This window comes from Cucurbita pepo, chromosome LG01, assembly GCF_002806865.2.
Source record: "Cucurbita pepo subsp. pepo cultivar mu-cu-16 chromosome LG01, ASM280686v2, whole genome shotgun sequence".
NCBI classification, from domain to species: domain Eukaryota; kingdom Viridiplantae; phylum Streptophyta; class Magnoliopsida; order Cucurbitales; family Cucurbitaceae; genus Cucurbita; species Cucurbita pepo.
In genome coordinates, this window is record NC_036638.1 from 656,572 (window position 1) to 676,548 (window position 19,977).

At 33.6% G+C, this 19,977-nt stretch overlaps 5 protein-coding genes across 5 annotated transcripts in view; 4 read left to right on the top strand and 1 right to left on the bottom strand.

Moving 5' to 3' along the window:
* LOC111802981 (sister chromatid cohesion 1 protein 1-like) overlaps nucleotides 1-961 on the top strand; it is a 5,977-nt gene extending 5,016 nt beyond the window's left edge. Inside the window, exons 19-20 of the mRNA XM_023687270.1 lie at nucleotides 107-219; nucleotides 879-961. Of these exons, the coding sequence (XP_023543038.1) occupies nucleotides 107-219; nucleotides 879-961 (196 nt within the window). The remainder of the gene's footprint in view (nucleotides 1-106; nucleotides 220-878) is intronic.
* A 2,585-nt stretch (nucleotides 962-3,546) lies between these two features.
* On the top strand, nucleotides 3,547-4,457 carry LOC111803099 (uncharacterized protein At5g39865-like). Its single transcript, XM_023687375.1, has one exon. It carries the CDS (start codon nucleotides 3,600-3,602, stop codon nucleotides 4,290-4,292), a length of 693 nt encoding a protein of 230 aa, XP_023543143.1. The 5' UTR covers nucleotides 3,547-3,599; the 3' UTR covers nucleotides 4,293-4,457.
* Nucleotides 4,458-8,019: 3,562 nt separating this feature from the next.
* On the top strand, nucleotides 8,020-12,373 carry LOC111802915 (probable inactive receptor-like protein kinase At3g56050). The gene is made up of 9 exons (XM_023687266.1): nucleotides 8,020-8,539; nucleotides 8,623-8,761; nucleotides 8,842-8,913; nucleotides 9,021-9,164; nucleotides 9,241-9,381; nucleotides 9,663-10,111; nucleotides 10,298-10,488; nucleotides 10,575-10,707; nucleotides 11,605-12,373. Exons 1-9 carry the CDS (start codon nucleotides 8,419-8,421, stop codon nucleotides 12,201-12,203), a joined length of 1,989 nt encoding a protein of 662 aa, XP_023543034.1. The 5' UTR covers nucleotides 8,020-8,418; the 3' UTR covers nucleotides 12,204-12,373.
* A 468-nt stretch (nucleotides 12,374-12,841) lies between these two features.
* LOC111801949 (non-classical arabinogalactan protein 30) lies at nucleotides 12,842-13,576 on the top strand. Its single transcript, XM_023686200.1, has one exon. It carries the CDS (start codon nucleotides 12,842-12,844, stop codon nucleotides 13,340-13,342), a length of 501 nt encoding a protein of 166 aa, XP_023541968.1. The 3' UTR covers nucleotides 13,343-13,576.
* Nucleotides 13,577-14,150: 574 nt separating this feature from the next.
* Nucleotides 14,151-15,682, bottom strand: LOC111804517 (fatty alcohol:caffeoyl-CoA acyltransferase). Its single transcript, XM_023689352.1, has one exon. It carries the CDS (start codon nucleotides 15,547-15,549, stop codon nucleotides 14,224-14,226), a length of 1,326 nt encoding a protein of 441 aa, XP_023545120.1. The 5' UTR covers nucleotides 15,550-15,682; the 3' UTR covers nucleotides 14,151-14,223.
* Nucleotides 15,683-19,977: the final 4,295 nt, after the last annotated feature.

Below are 19,977 nucleotides of genomic sequence, written 5' to 3' on the forward strand. Positions count from 1 at the left end.
TTTTTTTTTTTGGGGGGGGGGGGGCTCTGAAGTGTGCGTTTTAGTTGTTTCATGATTTATTGCTGACAAAATTCTTATCTCCCTCTTGACCATTTTAATGATGAAGGCAAATGAAAGCACATTTTGATACGCCAGGAGCCGCACCAACAGAATCTTTAAACAACTTGACTGCTGGAATGAACTGCAAAGCAGCAGCCATGCTCTTCTATCATACTTGCGGTATCTTTTCATCGCAAATTTCCTCAATTTTTCTCTACTCTGCTGTTCTTGATATTATTAGGAAGTCTAGAGTCATTGGTCTCACAGATAAGGTTAAATCTCTGCGCAAATAAGTAATTTGGTTAAAAGGAGTATATGCAAATACGGAAAAATTTAGGTGATAGATATATCATTATCAATAAAACAAAAACTATTCAACTTTTATTTTTTTTTAATCTAGGATGGTTGATGAGTTTTATCATTAATTTATTATATCAATAGATTAAAAAAAGAAAATTTTGTGATATTTACCTTTTATTTTATTTTCTATAAAAGAATGGTTTGTTATTAATTCAATCATTTGAATGTTTAAATTGATTCACTTAGGGTATGTGTACACATTTATAAACCATCATTTTTAAGTACACATTTATAAACCAACATTTTAAAATATAATTTAAGAAAATATGTATAAATCAAACATATATGGAAAGTTAAAAATTTAAATGGATATAATTATTAATTTTAGTGATACAACCAAGCTTAGAAATATAAATTTGGTTTGTCTATTTTTTAAATAAAGAAAGCAAAATACTAAAATGATAGTTTAATGCTTTATACTCTTGCCTGTTATACCTACAAGAAATTAACCTCAAACGACTTTCTCCTTTCTTGTACAGTTCTAGCTTCAAGTGATTATTTAAAAGTCGACCAACAAGTTCCATTTGGAGATATTTTCATCTCGAAAGGAACAAAAATGTGACAGGAGTGTTCAGGTCAGTATCTTAAACCTACTAGCACATATATGCTGCCACTATAATTTTTACTAAAGTAGCATATTATAATGTCTTCCATCAATATTTAGAACAAAGAATTATAGGATCTATAGCCTTAAATTTGAGAATTTGCAAAAGTAAATTAGAAAAGGTCAGAAAGAAACATTACGAGTGGTAATTATATATAATATGATCAATGTCCATTACTCTTGTCCAATAGTAAAATCTTTTGTTACTGCTTTCTATTTTGCTGCAAAATCTAGAAAAAAAGAATAGAACTGACCTATTTCTCCACAAAAAGAATAGAAAAAAAAAGTTAAAAACTCTGTCACAGCATTGTGCGCTAGTAGATGAGCTACTCTATTTCTTGATTGATGGCACTTGGAAAAAAGAGATGATCCCTGCCAATAATTCCAAATCAAAGATTTCATCAACCACATTCGACATTTCAATCAGATCCATGTGGGTATTGTTTAGGATCCGTGCGAGTTCAAGGAATATGATTGGACGATGAGAATATGAAACAGTCTCTCTAATCAATAGGTAAGTCTTCAGTCCTTCAATCATTGCCTTTCCCTCCAGCATTTTCACCAGCCATTTTCTCCTAAATTCCTTACATTCGATGCAAATTGAAGAGCCTAGAGAGTCGTGAATAACCCAACTCACTCCCCCTTTCCCCGCTTCCTCGCTCCAAAATGCATATGAATTCAACTTAGAGGACAGGTGATCCATTTATGGTTATTTCTGTGGTGGTCTGAATTTCTAATAATTTTATTTGTATTGACCATTCAAAAAGATTGTTGGAAGAGGAGTCGTAAATAGATTGATTAATTAAAGAGAAGAACATGAAAAAAATTGAGGCCTTTTAGGAAATGAAAAGGAAAGTTACCCTATTTTAACCCTTTAATTTTCTAATTCCTGCAAATCCATGGACACCACAAGACTAGGATGGTCCTATTTGTCTCCTTTTGTCCCCCAATCAGTTCCCACCTCAATCTCAGAAACAACCCACATTCCATCCTTGATGATAATTTATCGGTTTTAGATGATAGTTTTATTTCTTCTCTCAGGTACATTAATGAACCATTGAAACTGATATTGATGAGTTTATACAAATTATTGATCTACTAGTTGTACACCATTATGCACTAAATTGAAATTCTGGTTGAATACCTTGTTATCCACTCATTTACAACTCATGTTATTCTCCATATATAATTAATTAATGATTATGGTGACAAATTATGAGGCATGTGCATGTGCATGCATACTTTACCATAAATGCTAATTTCTTCAATTTATTAAATCAATTCTCAATCTTCAAGACTCTTCATTTCATTTCAGTTTAACATATAAATCCACATCCCACTTTAATATTAACTTACGTAATTCGGAAATATTTCTCTGTCCCAGATCATCTCACACGACCCTCCTATCATTTTAATATTTCTCCAATCCCTATTAAGATATATATCAATTTCACACAACTAATTAACAGTTCTTTTACTAACCTTGAATATCTAGCTTTATTTAAAATTTAAAAATATATTTGGCTAAAAATAATTATAATGCTAGCATTTTAAATAATTTATCAATATTTGCTATTTGACGTAGATAATAATCAAGACAGAACGGATTTTAATATTTTAATATTTGCTATTTGCTATTTAGTTCATCATTACCATTTATTTGAATAAAAATTTTATTACCATTTTTTTTAATACAAATTTGAAGGATTTGTTACTCAATTTTGTCTTACTAAATTTTATTTATACCTAACTAATTGATTTTATAGTTTGTTATAAGTGTAATTTTTAACATAATATAACATGTAACATAAATGGTAAAGAATACTAGGTCATAAAATTGAATCAATTAGATTTTATAACATAATATAACATGTAACACAAATAACTAATTCATTTTTATTTATTTAAATATAAATAAACATCATATAACATGTAGCACAAATAAAATTAAATAAATTTAATTCATCTTTAAAAAATCATAGGTAGTTAGGTCTCACACACTAATTTCTCCATACTCTATCTTCTTCGCCTCCCTAGATATAGATTCGGCATGCAGTAAATGAAAAATTCTGCAAAATATTAAACCAACCCGATTTTTAATTTAATTAGCACAAAATTTGGTATAAATTTAAATACCGAATTTTCACTTCAAAATTACCATTTGTGTCAAAATAACAAAAAAGATAACTTCGTCAGCAAAGAGGTGCTTTATCTTCAAATTTTAAAAATAATTCATTCATAAATTTTGTTTACTCTACTTTTTAAAATATTTACCTTAAATGGATTGAAATCATAATTATATATTATACACGAAATTGGAATTTTTAAATTTATTGCACATTTAAAATTTGGGAATTATTATGAAAAAATTTGAATGGTTAGAATTTTAAATTTTATTATAGTTTAGATACTTATTTGGACATAAAACTCGTGAATTTATAGTATTCCTTTAAAAAGACACCCAAATTCCCAAATTCCCAAATTTCTGATTTAGGGTTTCGTAATTTTATTAAATTATCTTTAAATATTGAATCTCTCTCGCCTTTACTTAATACTGCCCCTTCTTCTCCCCTTGTGTCACACCGTGTTTCTCTCCATGTGGTCTCAATGGCTGAGTTCGCCGGCCAGAGTCCAATCTCCGGCCAAGCCAAATCATCGCCACTTCTCCTGTTCTTCCTTCAAAGACATTCAAGACCTCTGTCGCGAAGATTCTGTTTACGATTCCCCTCCCAACACTCCCAAGAAGCCCTCCATTTTCCACCGCGTCCGTCTCTCCACCTCCCTCTTTCGCTCCTGGTCCCACCGCCTCATCCCTGACTCCGACCACCGGATCGTCCTCTACTACACCTCCCTTCGCGTCGTCCGCCGCACTTTCGAGGACTGCCGCGCCGTTCGATCCATTCTCAGATGCTTCCGCGTCCCGATCGACGAGCGCGATCTCTCCATGGACTCTAGTTTCCTCGACGAGTTGCAGGATGCGATCGGTCAGAAGAATCTTACTCTTCCTAGAGTCTTCATCGGTGGACGATACATTGGCGGAGCCGAGGAAATCAGGCTGATGAATGAGAACGGTGAGTTGAAGAGACTCATCCACGGCCTTCCGGAGGCGGTTTCGAGGTCTTGCGAGATTTGCGGAGGGATTCGATTCGTTGTTTGCGAAGATTGCGATGGAAGCCACAAGATCTACGTCAAGAGGCTCGGATTCAGAACGTGCAATGCTTGCAACATCAACGGCTTGATTCGGTGCCCTTCGTGTTCATCGATTCGGCTGCGAAACACAGGTTCTTAACACACTGATCAATAGATTTTAAATAAAGGATCAAACAAATAAAATCAATAATGATATTAACCATTTTCCATGGAAATTTGTAACACAGTTTAGTTTAGTTTAGATTTGATTGTAATTGTAAAATGGTAGAGAAATTGAAATCTTCGATCTCTGTATGTTTTTCTTTTAGTCGTGAGATTTAATTTTTCTTTCCTTTGTTTGATTCTGATTTTGTATGTTTTTTTAGAGTCAAATAAAATTTTTGGTCACATTAAATTCACAAATTTTTAAAAAGTTTTGTTCCCTAAATTTCAATTTCATAATCCCTCAATTTTTGCCTTTAACTTTTAAACTTAATTTCACATTCCAATTTTGTTCAAATCTTTATTTCCACATTCATATTTGTTATAGTTTAAAAAATTTCTTCAATTTTTTCTTTTTAATTTTGTGTCATTTTGTATAATTCTCGTCTTGACCCTGATCCCGGACCCGACCCGACCCGACACTATTCCTACATTGATGCTTCCTTTTATTAGAAGGTATAGATCTGTTACAATTTCCCTAAAATTAGGCCGCTCAGCGTTGGGCTCTTCAACATGTGATTCTTTTTTGGGCTTTAGTGTTGGGCTCTTCAACATGTGATTCTTTTTGGGCTTTAGTGTTGGGCTCTTCAACATGTGGTTCTCCATTTTGGGCTTCACCTAATATTTGAGCCCACGGGCTTAGGGGGAAAATCTCTAAGCTATACCTACCTACATGAATTTCAAGTAAAATTGAACAAATAATAATAATTATTATTATAACAACACTTTTTAATCTCGGATTAATTTGATAATTCTACTCTTTTTTTTTTCTTTTTTTTAAATTATTCATTTAATAGAGGATTTTAGAGTATATACTATGGTTCTTCTTCACTATTTTATTTATTAGACAATTTATGTGGATTTACCAAATAAAAACACTATAATTTTTAAATACTTTCTAGAAGCCAAGTGGGTCATTTTAGAATGTTAAGTGGTTTTATTTAGTATTATTATTAGCCCACATATTATTGTCCATGTTTTTTTAGTTCTTTAAAATATTATTTGAATATTATCTATTTGCTAACAAAAGCACACCTTCCACTTTATCCATCTTTTGTTGGAGCCCATCAAATTTGATTAAATTTCTACTCTTTTTTTTTTCCATGGTCGAAAAACTATTTTAAAATATTTTATTTTAACATTTGTCATAGAATTAAATATTCATAAACTTGCAATCCATGATTTGATAATAAGGTTCAAAACTGATATACATTATTACTCTATCTTAACTGGAAACATGACTAAATTGAGGAATAAAGGGTCTATGGCTTTATTCCATGATCTCTCAACAAACACCGTCATCATTATAATGTGATGAAAATGCTCATTGAGATCGAAAAATGAATTCACATATAATATATATCATGATTAGGGTATAATTTTCATTAATGTTATTTAGACTTTAGTTTCTTTTTTGAGTAAGGATGGATGCATATTCTTTATCTATACACAATTTATGTGCACGTGCATGAACCTATTAGGCAAGCACTTTAACGAACCATTTAGACTTGACTATAGGCTAGTGCACGATCATTGTGCCAAAAACTAACCAAAAAGAAAAGAACGTGAATGATGTAGTGATGCATGCATTCGTACATAACATGTGTTCATATGACATACAATAGGCAGGAGTTCCCATATTAAAATTATGTTTCAATGAGATGATATACCTAATACTTCCATATAATTCAATATACACTCAATTTAATTAAAAATCTTAGTATATAGTTTTAATCGATAATTATACCAATTTTTGTTTATAAAATAAAATAGGAGAATTTTGCGTCTTAGTCAGCATTGAACGCATAGATAATCTTACAACTTCCATATTCAATTGTGAATCGAGTAAGACTTGGTCAAACCTCAACAATAAGTCGGCTATCATTAGTTTAAATATTAACCATTCAAAATATAGAAAACCTGGATACAAATATTAATGATATTTAATGTGGATAAGATTTGACTTTTTCCCTCAAATACTTATTAATTTACCATTTTGTTGCCATCATTAAATCAATTTCCATGCCTTTTTCTTTTCTTTATAAACACAAATAAAAGGTTTGATATTTTTTTCATCATTTATAAATTATTTAGTAACTTTTAAATCTATGTTTTATATAAGTGTATACACGAATTCATTCGAATTTTTTTTGGATCAACATAAAATTTTACGTTGATTAGGTTGGTGATTCGAGCCGCTTACATCACTATTTTTAAGAAAGATTAAAATATTATTATTATTATTTTTTTACTTAATCACAATATATGTTTTACTAATGATTAAAACTCGTAAAGTTCAAATATCAAACATTCAATAAATTATAACGCATCATTAATATCGATTATATATGTAAAATATTTTTAAACTTCATAATGATCACTAATATCGGGTAGTGTTGGGTTGAGTTATAACCACGTTTTCAAATCAATCAGGTTGGCCCGATAAAAAAAATGTCAACCTATGAACTAACCCGAAATCATATAAACACCTCTTAATTGTCTTACGAGAGTTTAATATTAACAATAAAAGTTATTTAAAGACAAAATAGTTACTATCATAAAAAAAAAAATTAAAAAACTGAATTAATGGTGTAAACAACAAATTTATATCATTTAAAAGTTCAAAAATAGTAACATTAAAAATGGTCTCATAATTTTATAATTATATTTAATTTGACATAATCATACTTGAATATTAAATAAATTAGGTTTAGTTGTATTTTTTTTTTAATTTAATTTTTTAGATATAAAATTAAAAGAAAATTATATATATGAGATACAATTCTAACTAAACTAATAATATAATATAATATATTTTAAAAATTATTTTGCTTTGTAAATTACGGAACGGTGGGACACACACAATAGCCAAAATTTAAATTAAATTTGAAGCAATTTTAACTTTTTATTTCTTTAATACAAAAATCTCGTAAAGTAATAAATAATTAATTTTTCCCACAAAAAAATCCGATTCACCTAATTTAGAATCAATAAGACAATAATTAAAAATATTATAATTTTATAATTTTATATTATGAACTCGTCCCAGCCCGCTTGGATTTACTAATACCACCATCTTATTTAATTTATAATATAATTAATAATTCGGGGCAGGAAACTTCCAGGAAAGATACTCAACTTTATTTAATTATAAATAATACCCAAAAATCATTTAATTTTTTAAATAAAAGTCCATGATGTATGAAATTACCCAATATTCTTTTTTCCATTTAAAGTAATTTAATTTTAAAAATGGAAATCTTTAATAAACCATTTTTATTTTCTAGCTAAATGATTTAAATAATTATAGAATATCATCTAATAATTGACATTTATTTAATTTCTTAAAGAATTTTCTTACCTTGTACTATAAAAGAAATATAGAGAATAATAATTATTGATTAATGTTTTTTTTAATATTATTTTAATTAAGTCAATTTCCATTTTAAAAAATGGGAATTATTGTGGTTTGAAGTAATCTTACAAAAAAAAGTTTTATTTATTTATTTATTTATTTATTAAGGAAAATAAATAAATTTGAAAATTTAAATAAAAATGGGTAATGTAAAAGAAGAAATACGTATATCGGAAGTCAGTCAACTCATAAAGAAGAATGGGGTTTGACGAAGTCAAAGGGAAAAATGATATGCCATTGCCATCATCCAAAGGCAGCTTTCGTTTGTCGTTTCACTTGAATGCTCGGCCCCTCCCCGCCTGCCCGCTCGGCCCTGTTTCTGAAATTTAGACTCAGTCCTTCCCACTTGTCTTCTTGCGGCGGCGTGCTGATTTTCTCTCCGCATGTGTTCTTTTCGCCCTCAAAAATTCCAAATCTCTGTGCAAAGATGAATTAGAAATGGACTACGCGTTTTAACTTGAAGTTTCGTTGGTGGTTGGCTGGTTTGCTTTAGCTTTCTTTGATTAGAACGCTGTTTCATCCATTTTTCCTTTTGATCCTTTCCCATTTTGTTGTGTTCATTTTGACGTTTTGAACTCATTGGGTGCTTGAATTTGGCTAAAACTCTATTGGGTTTGTGTTGGTTTTGGCTTTCGTTGCTTTGATTGAAATGGGTAAGGTTGAGAATCCGAGTTTTCATCGCTTCAGGCTTCGATTTCGGGTTTATGGGTTGGTTGTAACGTGTCTTCTGTTTCAGAGTTTTCATTTGTGTTGGTCGCTGAATGAAGAAGGTGAGTTCTTAACCTTTTTAATGCCCTGTTTTGATGAACGTTTGAAGGGTTTTTGAGTTGCTTCGTGTGTTGTTCTTGGGCAGGTTTGACTCTTCTCAAGTTCAGAGAGAGAGTTGTGAATGATCCATTTGATTCTTTGTCAAATTGGAATGATCACAAAGAAGATATTAATCCATGTTTTTGGTTTGGAGTTGAATGTTCAGATGGCAAAGTTATTTCCCTGTATGTTCTTCATTTTTTATCCTGTTCCTGCTCCCCTTCCCTCTGAAGATGATATTGAAGTAGAATTATATGATATGCAGGAATTTGCAGAATCTTTGTCTTGAAGGAACACTTGCTCCTGAGCTCAAGAACTTAATCCATATAAAATCTATGTAAGAACTTAGCTCTTTGATCTCAATTTCTGTTTTCTTAGTTGTGTTTTGTTCTAGCTGCAACAGCTAACCGCGGTTTTACCTTCGATTTCTACCTCGTCGTGCAGTATTTTGCGAAACAATTCGTTCACTGGAACCATCCCTGATGGATTAGGAGGACTTGAAGAACTGGAGGAGCTAGATTTAGGATACAACAACTTCTGTGCGCCACTTCCAGCTGATCTTGGCACCAATCTCTCACTGGGAATTCTGTATGTTTTGGCTACAACAATTTGAGAGTTAGCTCTTTCACCAAGCCTTTAATAACTTAGTTTCTTATCTGTGCAGTCTGTTGGATAACAACAAGCATCTTGTTAGCTTATCTCCTGAAATTCATCAGCTTCAATTACTTTCGGAGTTTCAAGTTGATGAAAACCAGCTTTCTAATACAGCTGAAGGGCCATTATGCAACAAGAAATCGATTTCGTGGTATGTCATCACGGTTCATTTGATCACGGGTCGATCTTAACTGAATAGGATGAACCTTATGCATGTTTTGGTTAAATTTTGGAAGAACTGGAAGACAAATGCCATGACTGGAAATGTTATTTGCTGTTCTTGTGGATTATTGAAATGAAGAACTACCTTTTTGTGCACGATCATGGATGACTTCCTTCGAAAACATGTCCTTTTGAAATCAAATCGTTGTTCTGTCGATGTTTATGGTTTGAGAAACAGCTTAATTTATTTATATGTTTCGTTTTTGCTAGTGATGATGTTCAAATAAAAGAAAGTAGAGGAAGACGACAGCTTCGAGCGCCAGCTACTCAAATACAGTCGCAACTGCAGCCTACAGATGCAGAAGCTAAAGTTACTCAAGGGTCATCATCGGATGGAAGTGTTTCAAAACCACCACCACCACCACCTACCAATGTATCTATCTCAAATGGAAACAGTTCACATCCACCGTCCCAGCAACCTCCTCCAAGCCCCTCACCTGCAACACCCAAGTTGTTACCTCCACCACCGCCTTCTTCAAACTCACCCGAAAAAAGCGATAAATCATCTTCACTCGGTGTAGTTTTAGGAGCAAGTGCAGGGGCTGCCATATTCATTATCGCATCGGCCATTGCCATTTACTTCTGGACCAGCAATAAAGCCACTGTCAAGCCATGGGCGACGGGATTAAGCGGACAGCTTCAGAAAGCATTCGTTACTGGTATTCTTCATTCATTAGTTTTGCTTTCTTGTTGGATATACCAATTTGAAACTGATTAGGCTTGCTTGAGTTCAAACAGAAAGATCAATCTCTTAGGCTGTTTAATGGGTTTTACATGGATAGATTAGATAAAGTGTTTATGGCAGCAGCATCTTCTTGTTGTTAATTTGTGGGATATGTTTTCAGGTGTGCCAAAGCTGAAAAAATCTGAGCTTGAAGTATCTTGTGAGGATTTCAGTAACGTAATCGGTTATTCACCCATTGGTCCGGTGTATAAAGGGACGTTGTCGAGCGGGGTTGAGATAGCTGTGAACGTCATTTCCGTGAAGTCTTCTAAAGATTGGTCAATGGCGTTGGAAACTCAGTTCAGGAAAAAGGTATAGATGATATTTGAATCCCACTGACCCACATTTCCTCTTTGTCAAGTCTGATGTTTCTAACATTGCGTATTACCTCATTGTAGATCGATACGCTGTCGAAGGTAAATCATAAGAACTTCGTCAACCTTATTGGGTATTGCGAGGAAGAGGAGCCCTTCAGCCGAATGATGGTTTTCGAATATGCTCCGAACGGAACGCTGTTTGAACATCTTCATGGTAAGTATCAGGCACGAGCTAGAATCAGCTTGATATGCTTATATTCAAATGTAGTCAGTTTTAGCTGTGAAACTGTCCATGTCTATAGCTCGTGCGCATAGTGGAAAAACCGAGTCGTGGGCCAGTTTTAGCTGTTGAGGATTGTTGGACGGGAGTCCCACATCGACTAATTAAGGAGATGATCATGGGTTTATAAGTAAGGAATATATCTCCATTGGTACGAGGCTTTTTGGGAAAACCAAAAGCAAAGCCACGAGAGCTTATGCTCAAAGTGGACAATGCCATACCATTGTGGAGATTTGTGATTCCTATCATGGTATCAGAGTCGTGCCCTTAACTTAGTCATGTCAATAAAATCCTCAAAGGTGTAGTAAAAAAGTGATTCAAGTGTCGAACAAATGGTGTATTTGTTCGAGGGCTCAAGAGAAAGGAGTCGAGTCTCAATTAAGGGGAGGTTGTTCGAGGGCTCCATAGGCCTCAGGGAGGCTCTATGGTGTGTACTTTGTTCGAGGGGAGGATTGTTGGGCGGGAGTCCACATCGACTAATTAAGGGGATGGTCATGGGTTTATAAGTAAGGAATACATCTCCATTAGTATGAAACTTTTCGGGAAAAACAAAAACAAACTCATGAGAGCTTACGCTCAAAGTGGATAATATCAGACCATTGTAGAGGTTCGTGTTTCCTAACAGCACTATGTTGACAAGGCTAGAATGCTAAATATCATTCATTCATGGATAAACACTATATGGGATTTTTCTATGTTCTTATTCCTTATATGAGGATGACATAGGAGTTCGTTTCGTCACATTTGTAATCACGACCACGTTCGATTCAAGCAATACTATAGTTTCGATAGAAATTTGATCGAGTCTTTTCGTTCTCTTTTGCTCTGCAGATGAAGAATTCGAGCACTTGAACTGGAAAATGCGAATGAGAATAGCAATGGGCATGGCTTACTGCCTCGAATATTTGCACGAGCAGCAGACCGCGCCGCTAATCCAACTCAACCTTACATCATCCGCTGTCAATCTGACCGAGGATTACGCAGCAAAGATTTCCGAATGCAGTTTACAAAACGAAATCGTTGCAGAGGTCCGGAACTACACGAGCGGACATCTCTTAAACACTTCATCAGGAGGTCCAGAAAGCCAAATCTACAGCTTTGGGTTAGTATTGTTAGAACTAATGACAGGTAGAATTCCCCATTCAGAAGAAAATGGTTCACTTGAAGAATGGGCAATACAATACTTAAGATTCGACCAACTTCTCAAGGACCTTGTCGATCCGACTCTCGCATCGTTCCAAGAGGAGCAGTTGGAGCAGATCGGTCAGTTACTAAAAACATGCTTACATTCCAATCCAGAGCAGAGACCAACAATGAAGTTCATCACTGCAAGGTTGAGATTAATAACTGGGATAACCCCGGATGAAGCGATCCCGAGGCTTTCTCCTCTTTGGTGGGCTGAGCTCGAGATTGCGTCGGAAGGACGATAAGGTGTCGAAACTCAATTGTTGTTGCAAGTATGAGCAGAACTTCTTCTGTATCTTGTCTAGTTTTCTGCTGGATCATACTGTGGATATCTTCACTTTAGAGGTTTTGCTTGTATATATGTGAGATAGTTCATATATATATATATACATATACATACAAATTACAAGTTTTAGGCTCTTTCCTTACTTTTTTTTTGTTCTTGGTTTGATTTGATTAACGACTTAATTCATTAACGAAATGATGTGATTTTGTCGATGTATCTTAATTCATTAATAATTAAGTTGAATACGACCATGCAAGACTTTGATTCGAATAATTCTTCAACAAGATCAACAAGCAAATTGTCAATAAGCAAATTGTCAATCCAACACGATCCATAAACAGGATCGATCAATGAGATCAAAGAAATCGATAAATTGAAAGATTAATAAGAAAAGATGAACAAAATGATTAATCATTGTGTTCATCACAAATCGAAGTGGCTCTCACGTACAATCTAAAAACAAAATTGGTGTCAGATTAGTTGCACCCACGTCTTCAAATGTCTCAATTCCTTCAAATATATAAATCCCATTTCCATTTCCAATTTCCCTTCACCCCATCTTCAAGAACACAAAAACCCCATAAAGAAAATACAAAAATGGCAGCCAAAAGCCTCCTCTCCCTCTCCCTCCTCCTCCTCCTCCTCCACATCGCCGCCGCAAACCCACCCCGACCCACCCCCAAGCCAGTGGCTATCGCCGTGGAGGGCATGGTGTACTGCCAAAACTGCCAGAAAATCGGAAGCTGGTCGCTGACAGGCGCGAAGCCGATCGCCGGTGCTAAAATCAGCGTGATTTGCAAGAATCACAACAACCAAGTGAGCTTCTACAAGGTGTACGAAACCAACAAATATGGGTATTTTTACGCCGAGTTAGTGGGCTACAAAATGCCCCACCCGGTTCTTGACCACCCGCTCCAAGCCTGCAAAGTCAAGCCCATTTCTTCTCCTCTGCCCGACTGTGACCTTCTCACCAATCTCAACTACGGCATTGCCGGAGCGCCGCTCCGATACGACAAGAAGTTCGTCGTCGGCCCCAAGTACCGGGCGGCGGTTTACTCCGCCGGGCCGTTGGCTTTCCACCCTGAAAAATGTCTCTAGACATTATTAGGACATTAAATTGTCCGTCCAACGAATTAAACCTCTCTGTGTTCTGTTTTGATTGGTTGTGTTTCTTTTGTTCCTTTTTATTGGGGTTTTGGAGTTTATTTGATGCTAAATGTAATTGCAATTTGATGTCCTTCTAACCCGATCATCGGGGAATGAGAATATAATGCTAATATTTTATTCTTTTTTTTTTTTTTTATCAATAATATAAAAATTATGATTTATTTATATATATATACATTTCAATAATATACTTTACACGGGTGTATATTGGCCCGACAACCTAGATCAACCCTATCCCGAATTATAGGGGTTGGATTGGGTTGAATTAATTTTCTGAACCTAAATAGATTTGATTCGATTTCGGGTTCATTGAACAAAAACCTCAAAATGACCCGAAATTATTAAATTTTATAAAATATATATTATAGATTAATTTGTACTTTTAATATATTTTATTTTAGAGTCAAGAATTAACAGTCCAACAAACCCGAACTGTTGCATTGGTTTAAAACAATTTCTTCGACCCAATCCAACCGGGACCATATACACCCTGATGGTTTACTTAAATTATTTGCATTTTGGTATTTAGTTTTCATTTTTCTTTTTGTGTTTATATTATTAAATCTTTTACGGAAAAGATTTGGTTAAACAGTAAAAGGAGGAGGGCATCTAAGCGGCCACGTTGTGCCGCCCAAAGTTAGGACAGCGGGTTTTAAAACACATCGACAAAACTTTTCCTTATCGTGGAATCCACGTGGCATTTCTCCGAGGGGCATATTAGGAAAGTAGTANTAAAAAAAAAAAAAAAAAAAAAAACAGGAGTCAAACATTTTTTACAAGTCAACTCCACCACGTGTCACGATCCAGTGAGTTCACGTGGCCACGTTTCTGACCAGTGATTCATACTTGTCAACGGCCGACGTGGGGACCGCCAACATCGTTTTTACAGCGTCCGTCTGATTGTAAACCGGCAACAAAATGCAGTACCGGTCACTACAGACCGGGCCTACGTGAACCGGCCGACCCATGCCAAAGTCAACCTTCTCTAACCCCAACCTTGACCATTGGGAAAGTATAAGGACGCCGACCGAGTCTGGACACGCCCTCGACTCGCTCACTGACTCAGCCACGTGTCTCACGTGCTCGTCTCCGACTCTCTCTTTCGCCTTCTTCACTAAACTGGCGGCATGGTCCAGCTTCTTCTCCGCCAGCTCGCCGGCGGTAGCCTGAGCGCAGCCGAGGACGAAGGCGTTGCCGTAGTAACCAGCGGGGAGATTCGGTTTGATCCGTTTCCGTACATTAATGCTAAAGAGAAGCTTCAGCGTTTGATTCGAAGGGAGCTTCAAGGATCTAGCCCAGCTCCGCCATATATGAGCAGCAAGAACCTCAAACGCTGTGAACGCCGCTACACCAGGGCGGCGCGTGGAGTGAGCGAGCGACTTCAGGCGCGTGAGATGCGTTTTCCCGAACGTAACAGCAGTGGGAACAAGCGGTTCGTCAGTAAACCGGGACATGAACCGGCAGAGATCGGGTACACGCTGGAACTCCGGCGGCGGAGATGAAGACCGACGGTGGCAAAATTGGGGTTGTGGATTTAGTAGATGCCGATCCCAAACCGGAGGCGGTTTTAACTCAGAGGCGGCGCGGAGTCTCCCGGCAGCTAAATCCGCAAAGGAGTTGAGAAACTCGGCGCTGCCAATTCCATCGCAAATACAATGATTAAACCCAACCCCAACCGCCGCCGCTCCATCCTTAAGCCACGTCAGCTGAACAACCAAGGGTGGAGATCCATCCAAAACATCCTCCACAGAAAACGCCAAAAACCTCCGCCACTCGGCGACAGAGCGTGGCGGGCGGTCGAAATCCGCCGCCGAGTAGCAATCCGAAACAGCCTCAAGAAAAAGCGCGCCCTGAGATCGAGAAACAACCTCTAGACCGGAGGCGTCGGGCCTCTCCCGAACCCGACCGGAAAGAGGGAAGTAGAAAACCAAAAGTTGGGACAAAGCAGCTCGAAAGGAGGAAGAAATGGTGGAGCGATCTAAAGCAGAGGAGGGAGTGTAAATGAGAAGATACTCAATGGTGAAGCGAAGGAAGAGCTGGGAATCAATGGCGGAGAGGGGGAGGAGACAGGGAGGAGGAGGGTCGGCCGGAGTGATGACGTGGACGTGCTTAACCTGGACGGAATTGGAAGCCGCCATGCTAGAAGAAGAAGAAAAAGAAAGATGAGAAATGAGGGAAACAGAGAAGAATTGGCAATGAATTTGAAGACAACATTTTGGGGAATTGATTAACACAACTGTAGACAAGATTTGCAAGTAGATTCTCAAACCTCGCGCTTCACTCCCATTTCCATTTTCTTTTTTTTCTTTTTTTAATTAAATTAAATTAAATTAAATTAAATATTAATGTTAATATAAGGTTTAGTAGGATAAGATAAGAAACAAGGATTTTTAGTGTCTACTGCTAAATGTTTGACAAATTGTTTCTAAACAAAAATAAATAAATAAAAAGCCTCTTTTATTTATTTTTTTATTTTTTATTTTTTGTGTATCTTTTAAACCTTTCTATCCTATCAGTAATTTTGAGTATTTAATTGTGAACGAAGCGAATAAATACCGTGGGGATATTGGAATTCTTTTTTACTTGATAAGATGGCAAATAAATAATCCGTACTAATTTCTTTTTTTTTTTTTTTTAAATATCTAACCTACATAAAGTTATTAATTATTATTATATTTTTATTCAGTTACGGATGAGTTTATATAATATATCGATTAATTATGTGGCTAAGTATTAATTTTTAACGCTTGTAATTTATTTTATGTCACGTTGTATCAAATCAATCAATTCATAAAGTTCGATTAATATATAAAATTAATTACTTTAGGGATCGTTAATAACATTTTTCTTTAACTAGAAGACAAAATTGTATGTTGTAACTTTTTTTTATATATATAGTATAGGGAAATTATTTTTAACATTAAATTTTAAATTTAGGAATTTGCTAAATTGGAATTTAAGAATTTTGAAAATTGGTTTTAACCAAGTCTATACATTTATGAACATTTTTTTAATTAAAAATAAGATTTAAAAAGCGTAAATAAGGTAATTTTGAATTTAGAAAAATAGAAAAGAGGAAAAAACACAGTGACAAAACAGTGATACTCACAAGTGAAAAGGTGGGGACGGAAGTATGAATGTGATCGCAGTTGTGTTGCGTTCCGAATAATGTTTGTTTGTTTGTCTTTTTTAATTATATATATATATATTTTTTTNTGGCATTTTGGGAATTATTATTATTATTATTATTATTATTTTTTGCTTTGGAGAAAAGTTAATGGCAATAGGGTAAAAATAAAATATATTTTTAATAATTATTTATGGGGATGGTACTGCTTAAATTGACCTAGGAATTTGCCTGCGCATGTGGCTTGTTTGATTCCCTTTCACCCAACCATTCCTAAACTATTATGAACATAACTCATTTTCTTCTTCTTTTTTTTTTTTTTCTTTTAATTGCTTTAGAATATAATTCATGTGATGATTGTTTGAGATTGGCAAATAGTTTTTTCTTCTATTTTCAAACTATTTTTGGATGTTACGAAGATGGTCGTTCACTAGAAATAACATCGGGATGAACTAGAATTTCAATTTCCGTCTCTACCTCTATCTCATTCCCTGATTGCAAAATAATTGGAATCGTTACAATTGGCTCGTAGATTCTCCGTAATATACTAACATTTATTGTCTCCATCCAAAGTAAATAAAAAAATTAAAAAAAAAAAAAAAAAAAAACCTTGGTTAAATTAAGGAAATAAACGTCATTTTCATTGACCAATTAGTGGGGTTTTTTTTATTCTGGAAATAAATTAATAGTTATTATAAAATTTAGATAAATACACACATTTATCTACACTATACATATTCTTAACATGAAAAATAAATAAAAATAAATAAATCGGAAAACGAATGCAAAGTTATTCCACATGCGTCATTATTGCAATGTTTTTATGATTTAAGTAATGAAAAACTAAAGATTAATTATTCTCAAGCATTTAATATATTTTCTATTTTATCTCAAAAATAAATATTCTTCATATTTAGGATAAAAAAAATCATTTATTCGAATAATTTTTATAATATAGATAAAAACGTGCAAATAATATGATGTCTCGAACCATTATAATTATAAATTGGATTAATTTACAAAATGACTAAACTTTTGATTCGATTGGCCAAATTTTTTGTTTGATTCAACTTAATAGGCGTAATTATTCTAAAAGAAATAAAACAAACCGTACAATAGAATTACGACAATGAAAGAATCGGCTGTTGAGATAGGTTCCGTGGTCTTAACCGATTAAATTATAATATATATTAAAATAATAATAATATAAAATGTTAATGATAAAATTGTAACTGCACTTAATTAATTATTTGGATTGCATAAAATTGGAAAAACATTTAATTAAAATGATAATGAGATGGGGAGAAGAATATTGATGGGGCGGTGGGCCAGCGGTGGNTGTCTTGTTTTTACCGGTATTAGTTGCTTACCCTCTCACTTAATTCTTGATAATAAAGAAGGTATACGTTAGAGTGATTTCCCCCCTTTATTTTTTTACTTTTTCATCTTTCCCACTTTGGAATATTCCTTAATTCTATAACTCCCCCTTTAAAATTCAAATATTAAATCTTTTTTACCCTAACTAGGTTTTTCTTTTCATTTTTCTCTACCTATTTAGTAATTATTTTATTACTATTTAAAAAAAAATGGGAAAGAAAAAACAATAATAATAATAATAATAAACCAATTAGTGATGATGGCAACCGGTTGATTTGTTTTTATTGTGTTGAAAATTTGAAACCAGCACCATAGATTTTAGGCCACATGTTTGATTGATTATTTATATATATTATATACTTTTATGAAAGGGTGTGACAATTTTATTTTATGATTGAAATAAACATAAAAAAAAGAATAATAAATAAAATTATACCATAAGATTTGGTCACTTTCGCTAGAAAAATCTATTCCTCACATTAAAATTAATAAAAATAAATGGTATATTTAAAAAAAAGCAAGTAAAAAAAATAAAATGATGGTTTTATTAGATTTGCAGTCTTTTCAAGATAACCCTTTATTCTTAAGGTAGNAAAAAAAAATCATATTTCTATCCGCTCGAGAGCTCAAAATGGTTAAATTTGATCTACGAGCATAGTCTCGGTTACCCATCTTAATTAATTGTCATTATCATTTTTAATCATACCCAAATGTTGATAATTTTTTAAAAGTTTTATTTTAGGTCAGAGATATAATAAGATATGATTCATTAAAAAACACAATAATTTATATAATTGACTTTGCTGAACATTTGAAGTCAATCATGATATTAAAGTTCAATAAGGAGTAATGAATATAATCTAAAGTCGTTGAGATATGCAATATTTAGATATATGATGTATTAAAATACGGTATGCATCTAATTTAAATGCTTAGTTGGAAGGAAAATAATTTTTTAATTTCGATGTCTATAACAACCCATGTGACATATCGGTCCTCTCTCAACAATAATTTTCAATGTTCATTTATTTATAAAATTATCATCTTCGTATATTCATTTTTATATATATTGTGTTTATGTGTGTATTATTGTACCATGGGATAGACCAATAATTTTTATCCTATGATATTCGAGGCAAGCTTTCAAGCTTCTTAGCTCAGTAGATTCTTTACTTGGTCTCAAAGTTGAATTGAGTTTCTCTTAGGCTTATTGGGTTGCACGTGTAACAACCTAAGTTCACTGCTAGACACATCGCTCGATGTCTGGGTCTGATATCATTTGTAACAGCCCAAACCTACTTATAGCAGATATTATCCGTTTTAGCTAATCACTATATACTTTCCCCAAAAAAAAAAAAAAAAAAAAAAAAAAAAATCAAAATTTTTTTATATTAATTTTAGCAGAGATCTTTTACCATTTTTTAATTAAAAAAATATAATTAATTTATTTTAAGATACAAAATTTTTAATTACATCATAAGCCACATATATATATACCATTGGCACTCCAAAAATGGAATCATGATCTTAATCATTGATTCCTTATTCATGTTCATTAAAAATCACAATTAAAGTTCCTAAAAAGATAGAGGGCAAGGATTCTTGATTTGTTATTATAAATTATATATATATAAAAAATTAATGTCGGTAACTGAAATTTTATTTTTAGTTAAGCTTTCGTACTCTACACATGCTTTAATTAATTTTTTCATTTATTTTTTTGTTTTGATCTCCAAATTCAAACTTTTTTATTCAACTTTTCGAAAGCTTTCTTAGAGAAATTATTGTTAAATTTGTGTCTTGCATTCGACACGTCTAAAGTTACTACAGCAACATGTCCATAATAACATGTCTCAAAATTCAAACTTTTTTGTATTTTTCTACCCGTTATTTTTAGTTTATTTATATCAAATCATGATGATATAAATTTATTAAAAATAAAATATTTATTTAAACTATATAATTACAAAAGTAATAAAAGGGATGATTTAGTTTATTAAATATTCAAGACTATCAACTCAAATTGAAGTTCCCAAGTAAGCTACTTTTTTTTCCCCTTTTT

What these genes read in the sequence shown, in the direction of transcription:
- LOC111802915 (XM_023687266.1), top strand. Translation starts at nt 8,419, where the DNA reads ATGGGTAAGGTTGAGAATCCGAGTTTTCATCGCTTCAGGCTTCGATTT. An exon ending in GATGGCAAAGTTATTTCCCT is followed by an intron (nt 8,762 to 8,841) that starts GTATGTTCTTCA and finishes TATGATATGCAG; the next exon opens with GAATTTGCAGAATCTTTGTC. An exon ending in AACAAGAAATCGATTTCGTG is followed by an intron (nt 9,382 to 9,662) that starts GTATGTCATCAC and finishes CGTTTTTGCTAG; the next exon opens with TGATGATGTTCAAATAAAAG.
- LOC111801949 (XM_023686200.1), top strand. Translation starts at nt 12,842, where the DNA reads ATGGCAGCCAAAAGCCTCCTCTCCCTCTCCCTCCTCCTCCTCCTCCTC.
- LOC111803099 (XM_023687375.1), top strand. Translation starts at nt 3,600, where the DNA reads ATGTGGTCTCAATGGCTGAGTTCGCCGGCCAGAGTCCAATCTCCGGCC.
- LOC111804517 (XM_023689352.1), bottom strand. Translation starts at nt 15,549, where the DNA reads ATGGCGGCTTCCAATTCCGTCCAGGTTAAGCACGTCCACGTCATCACT.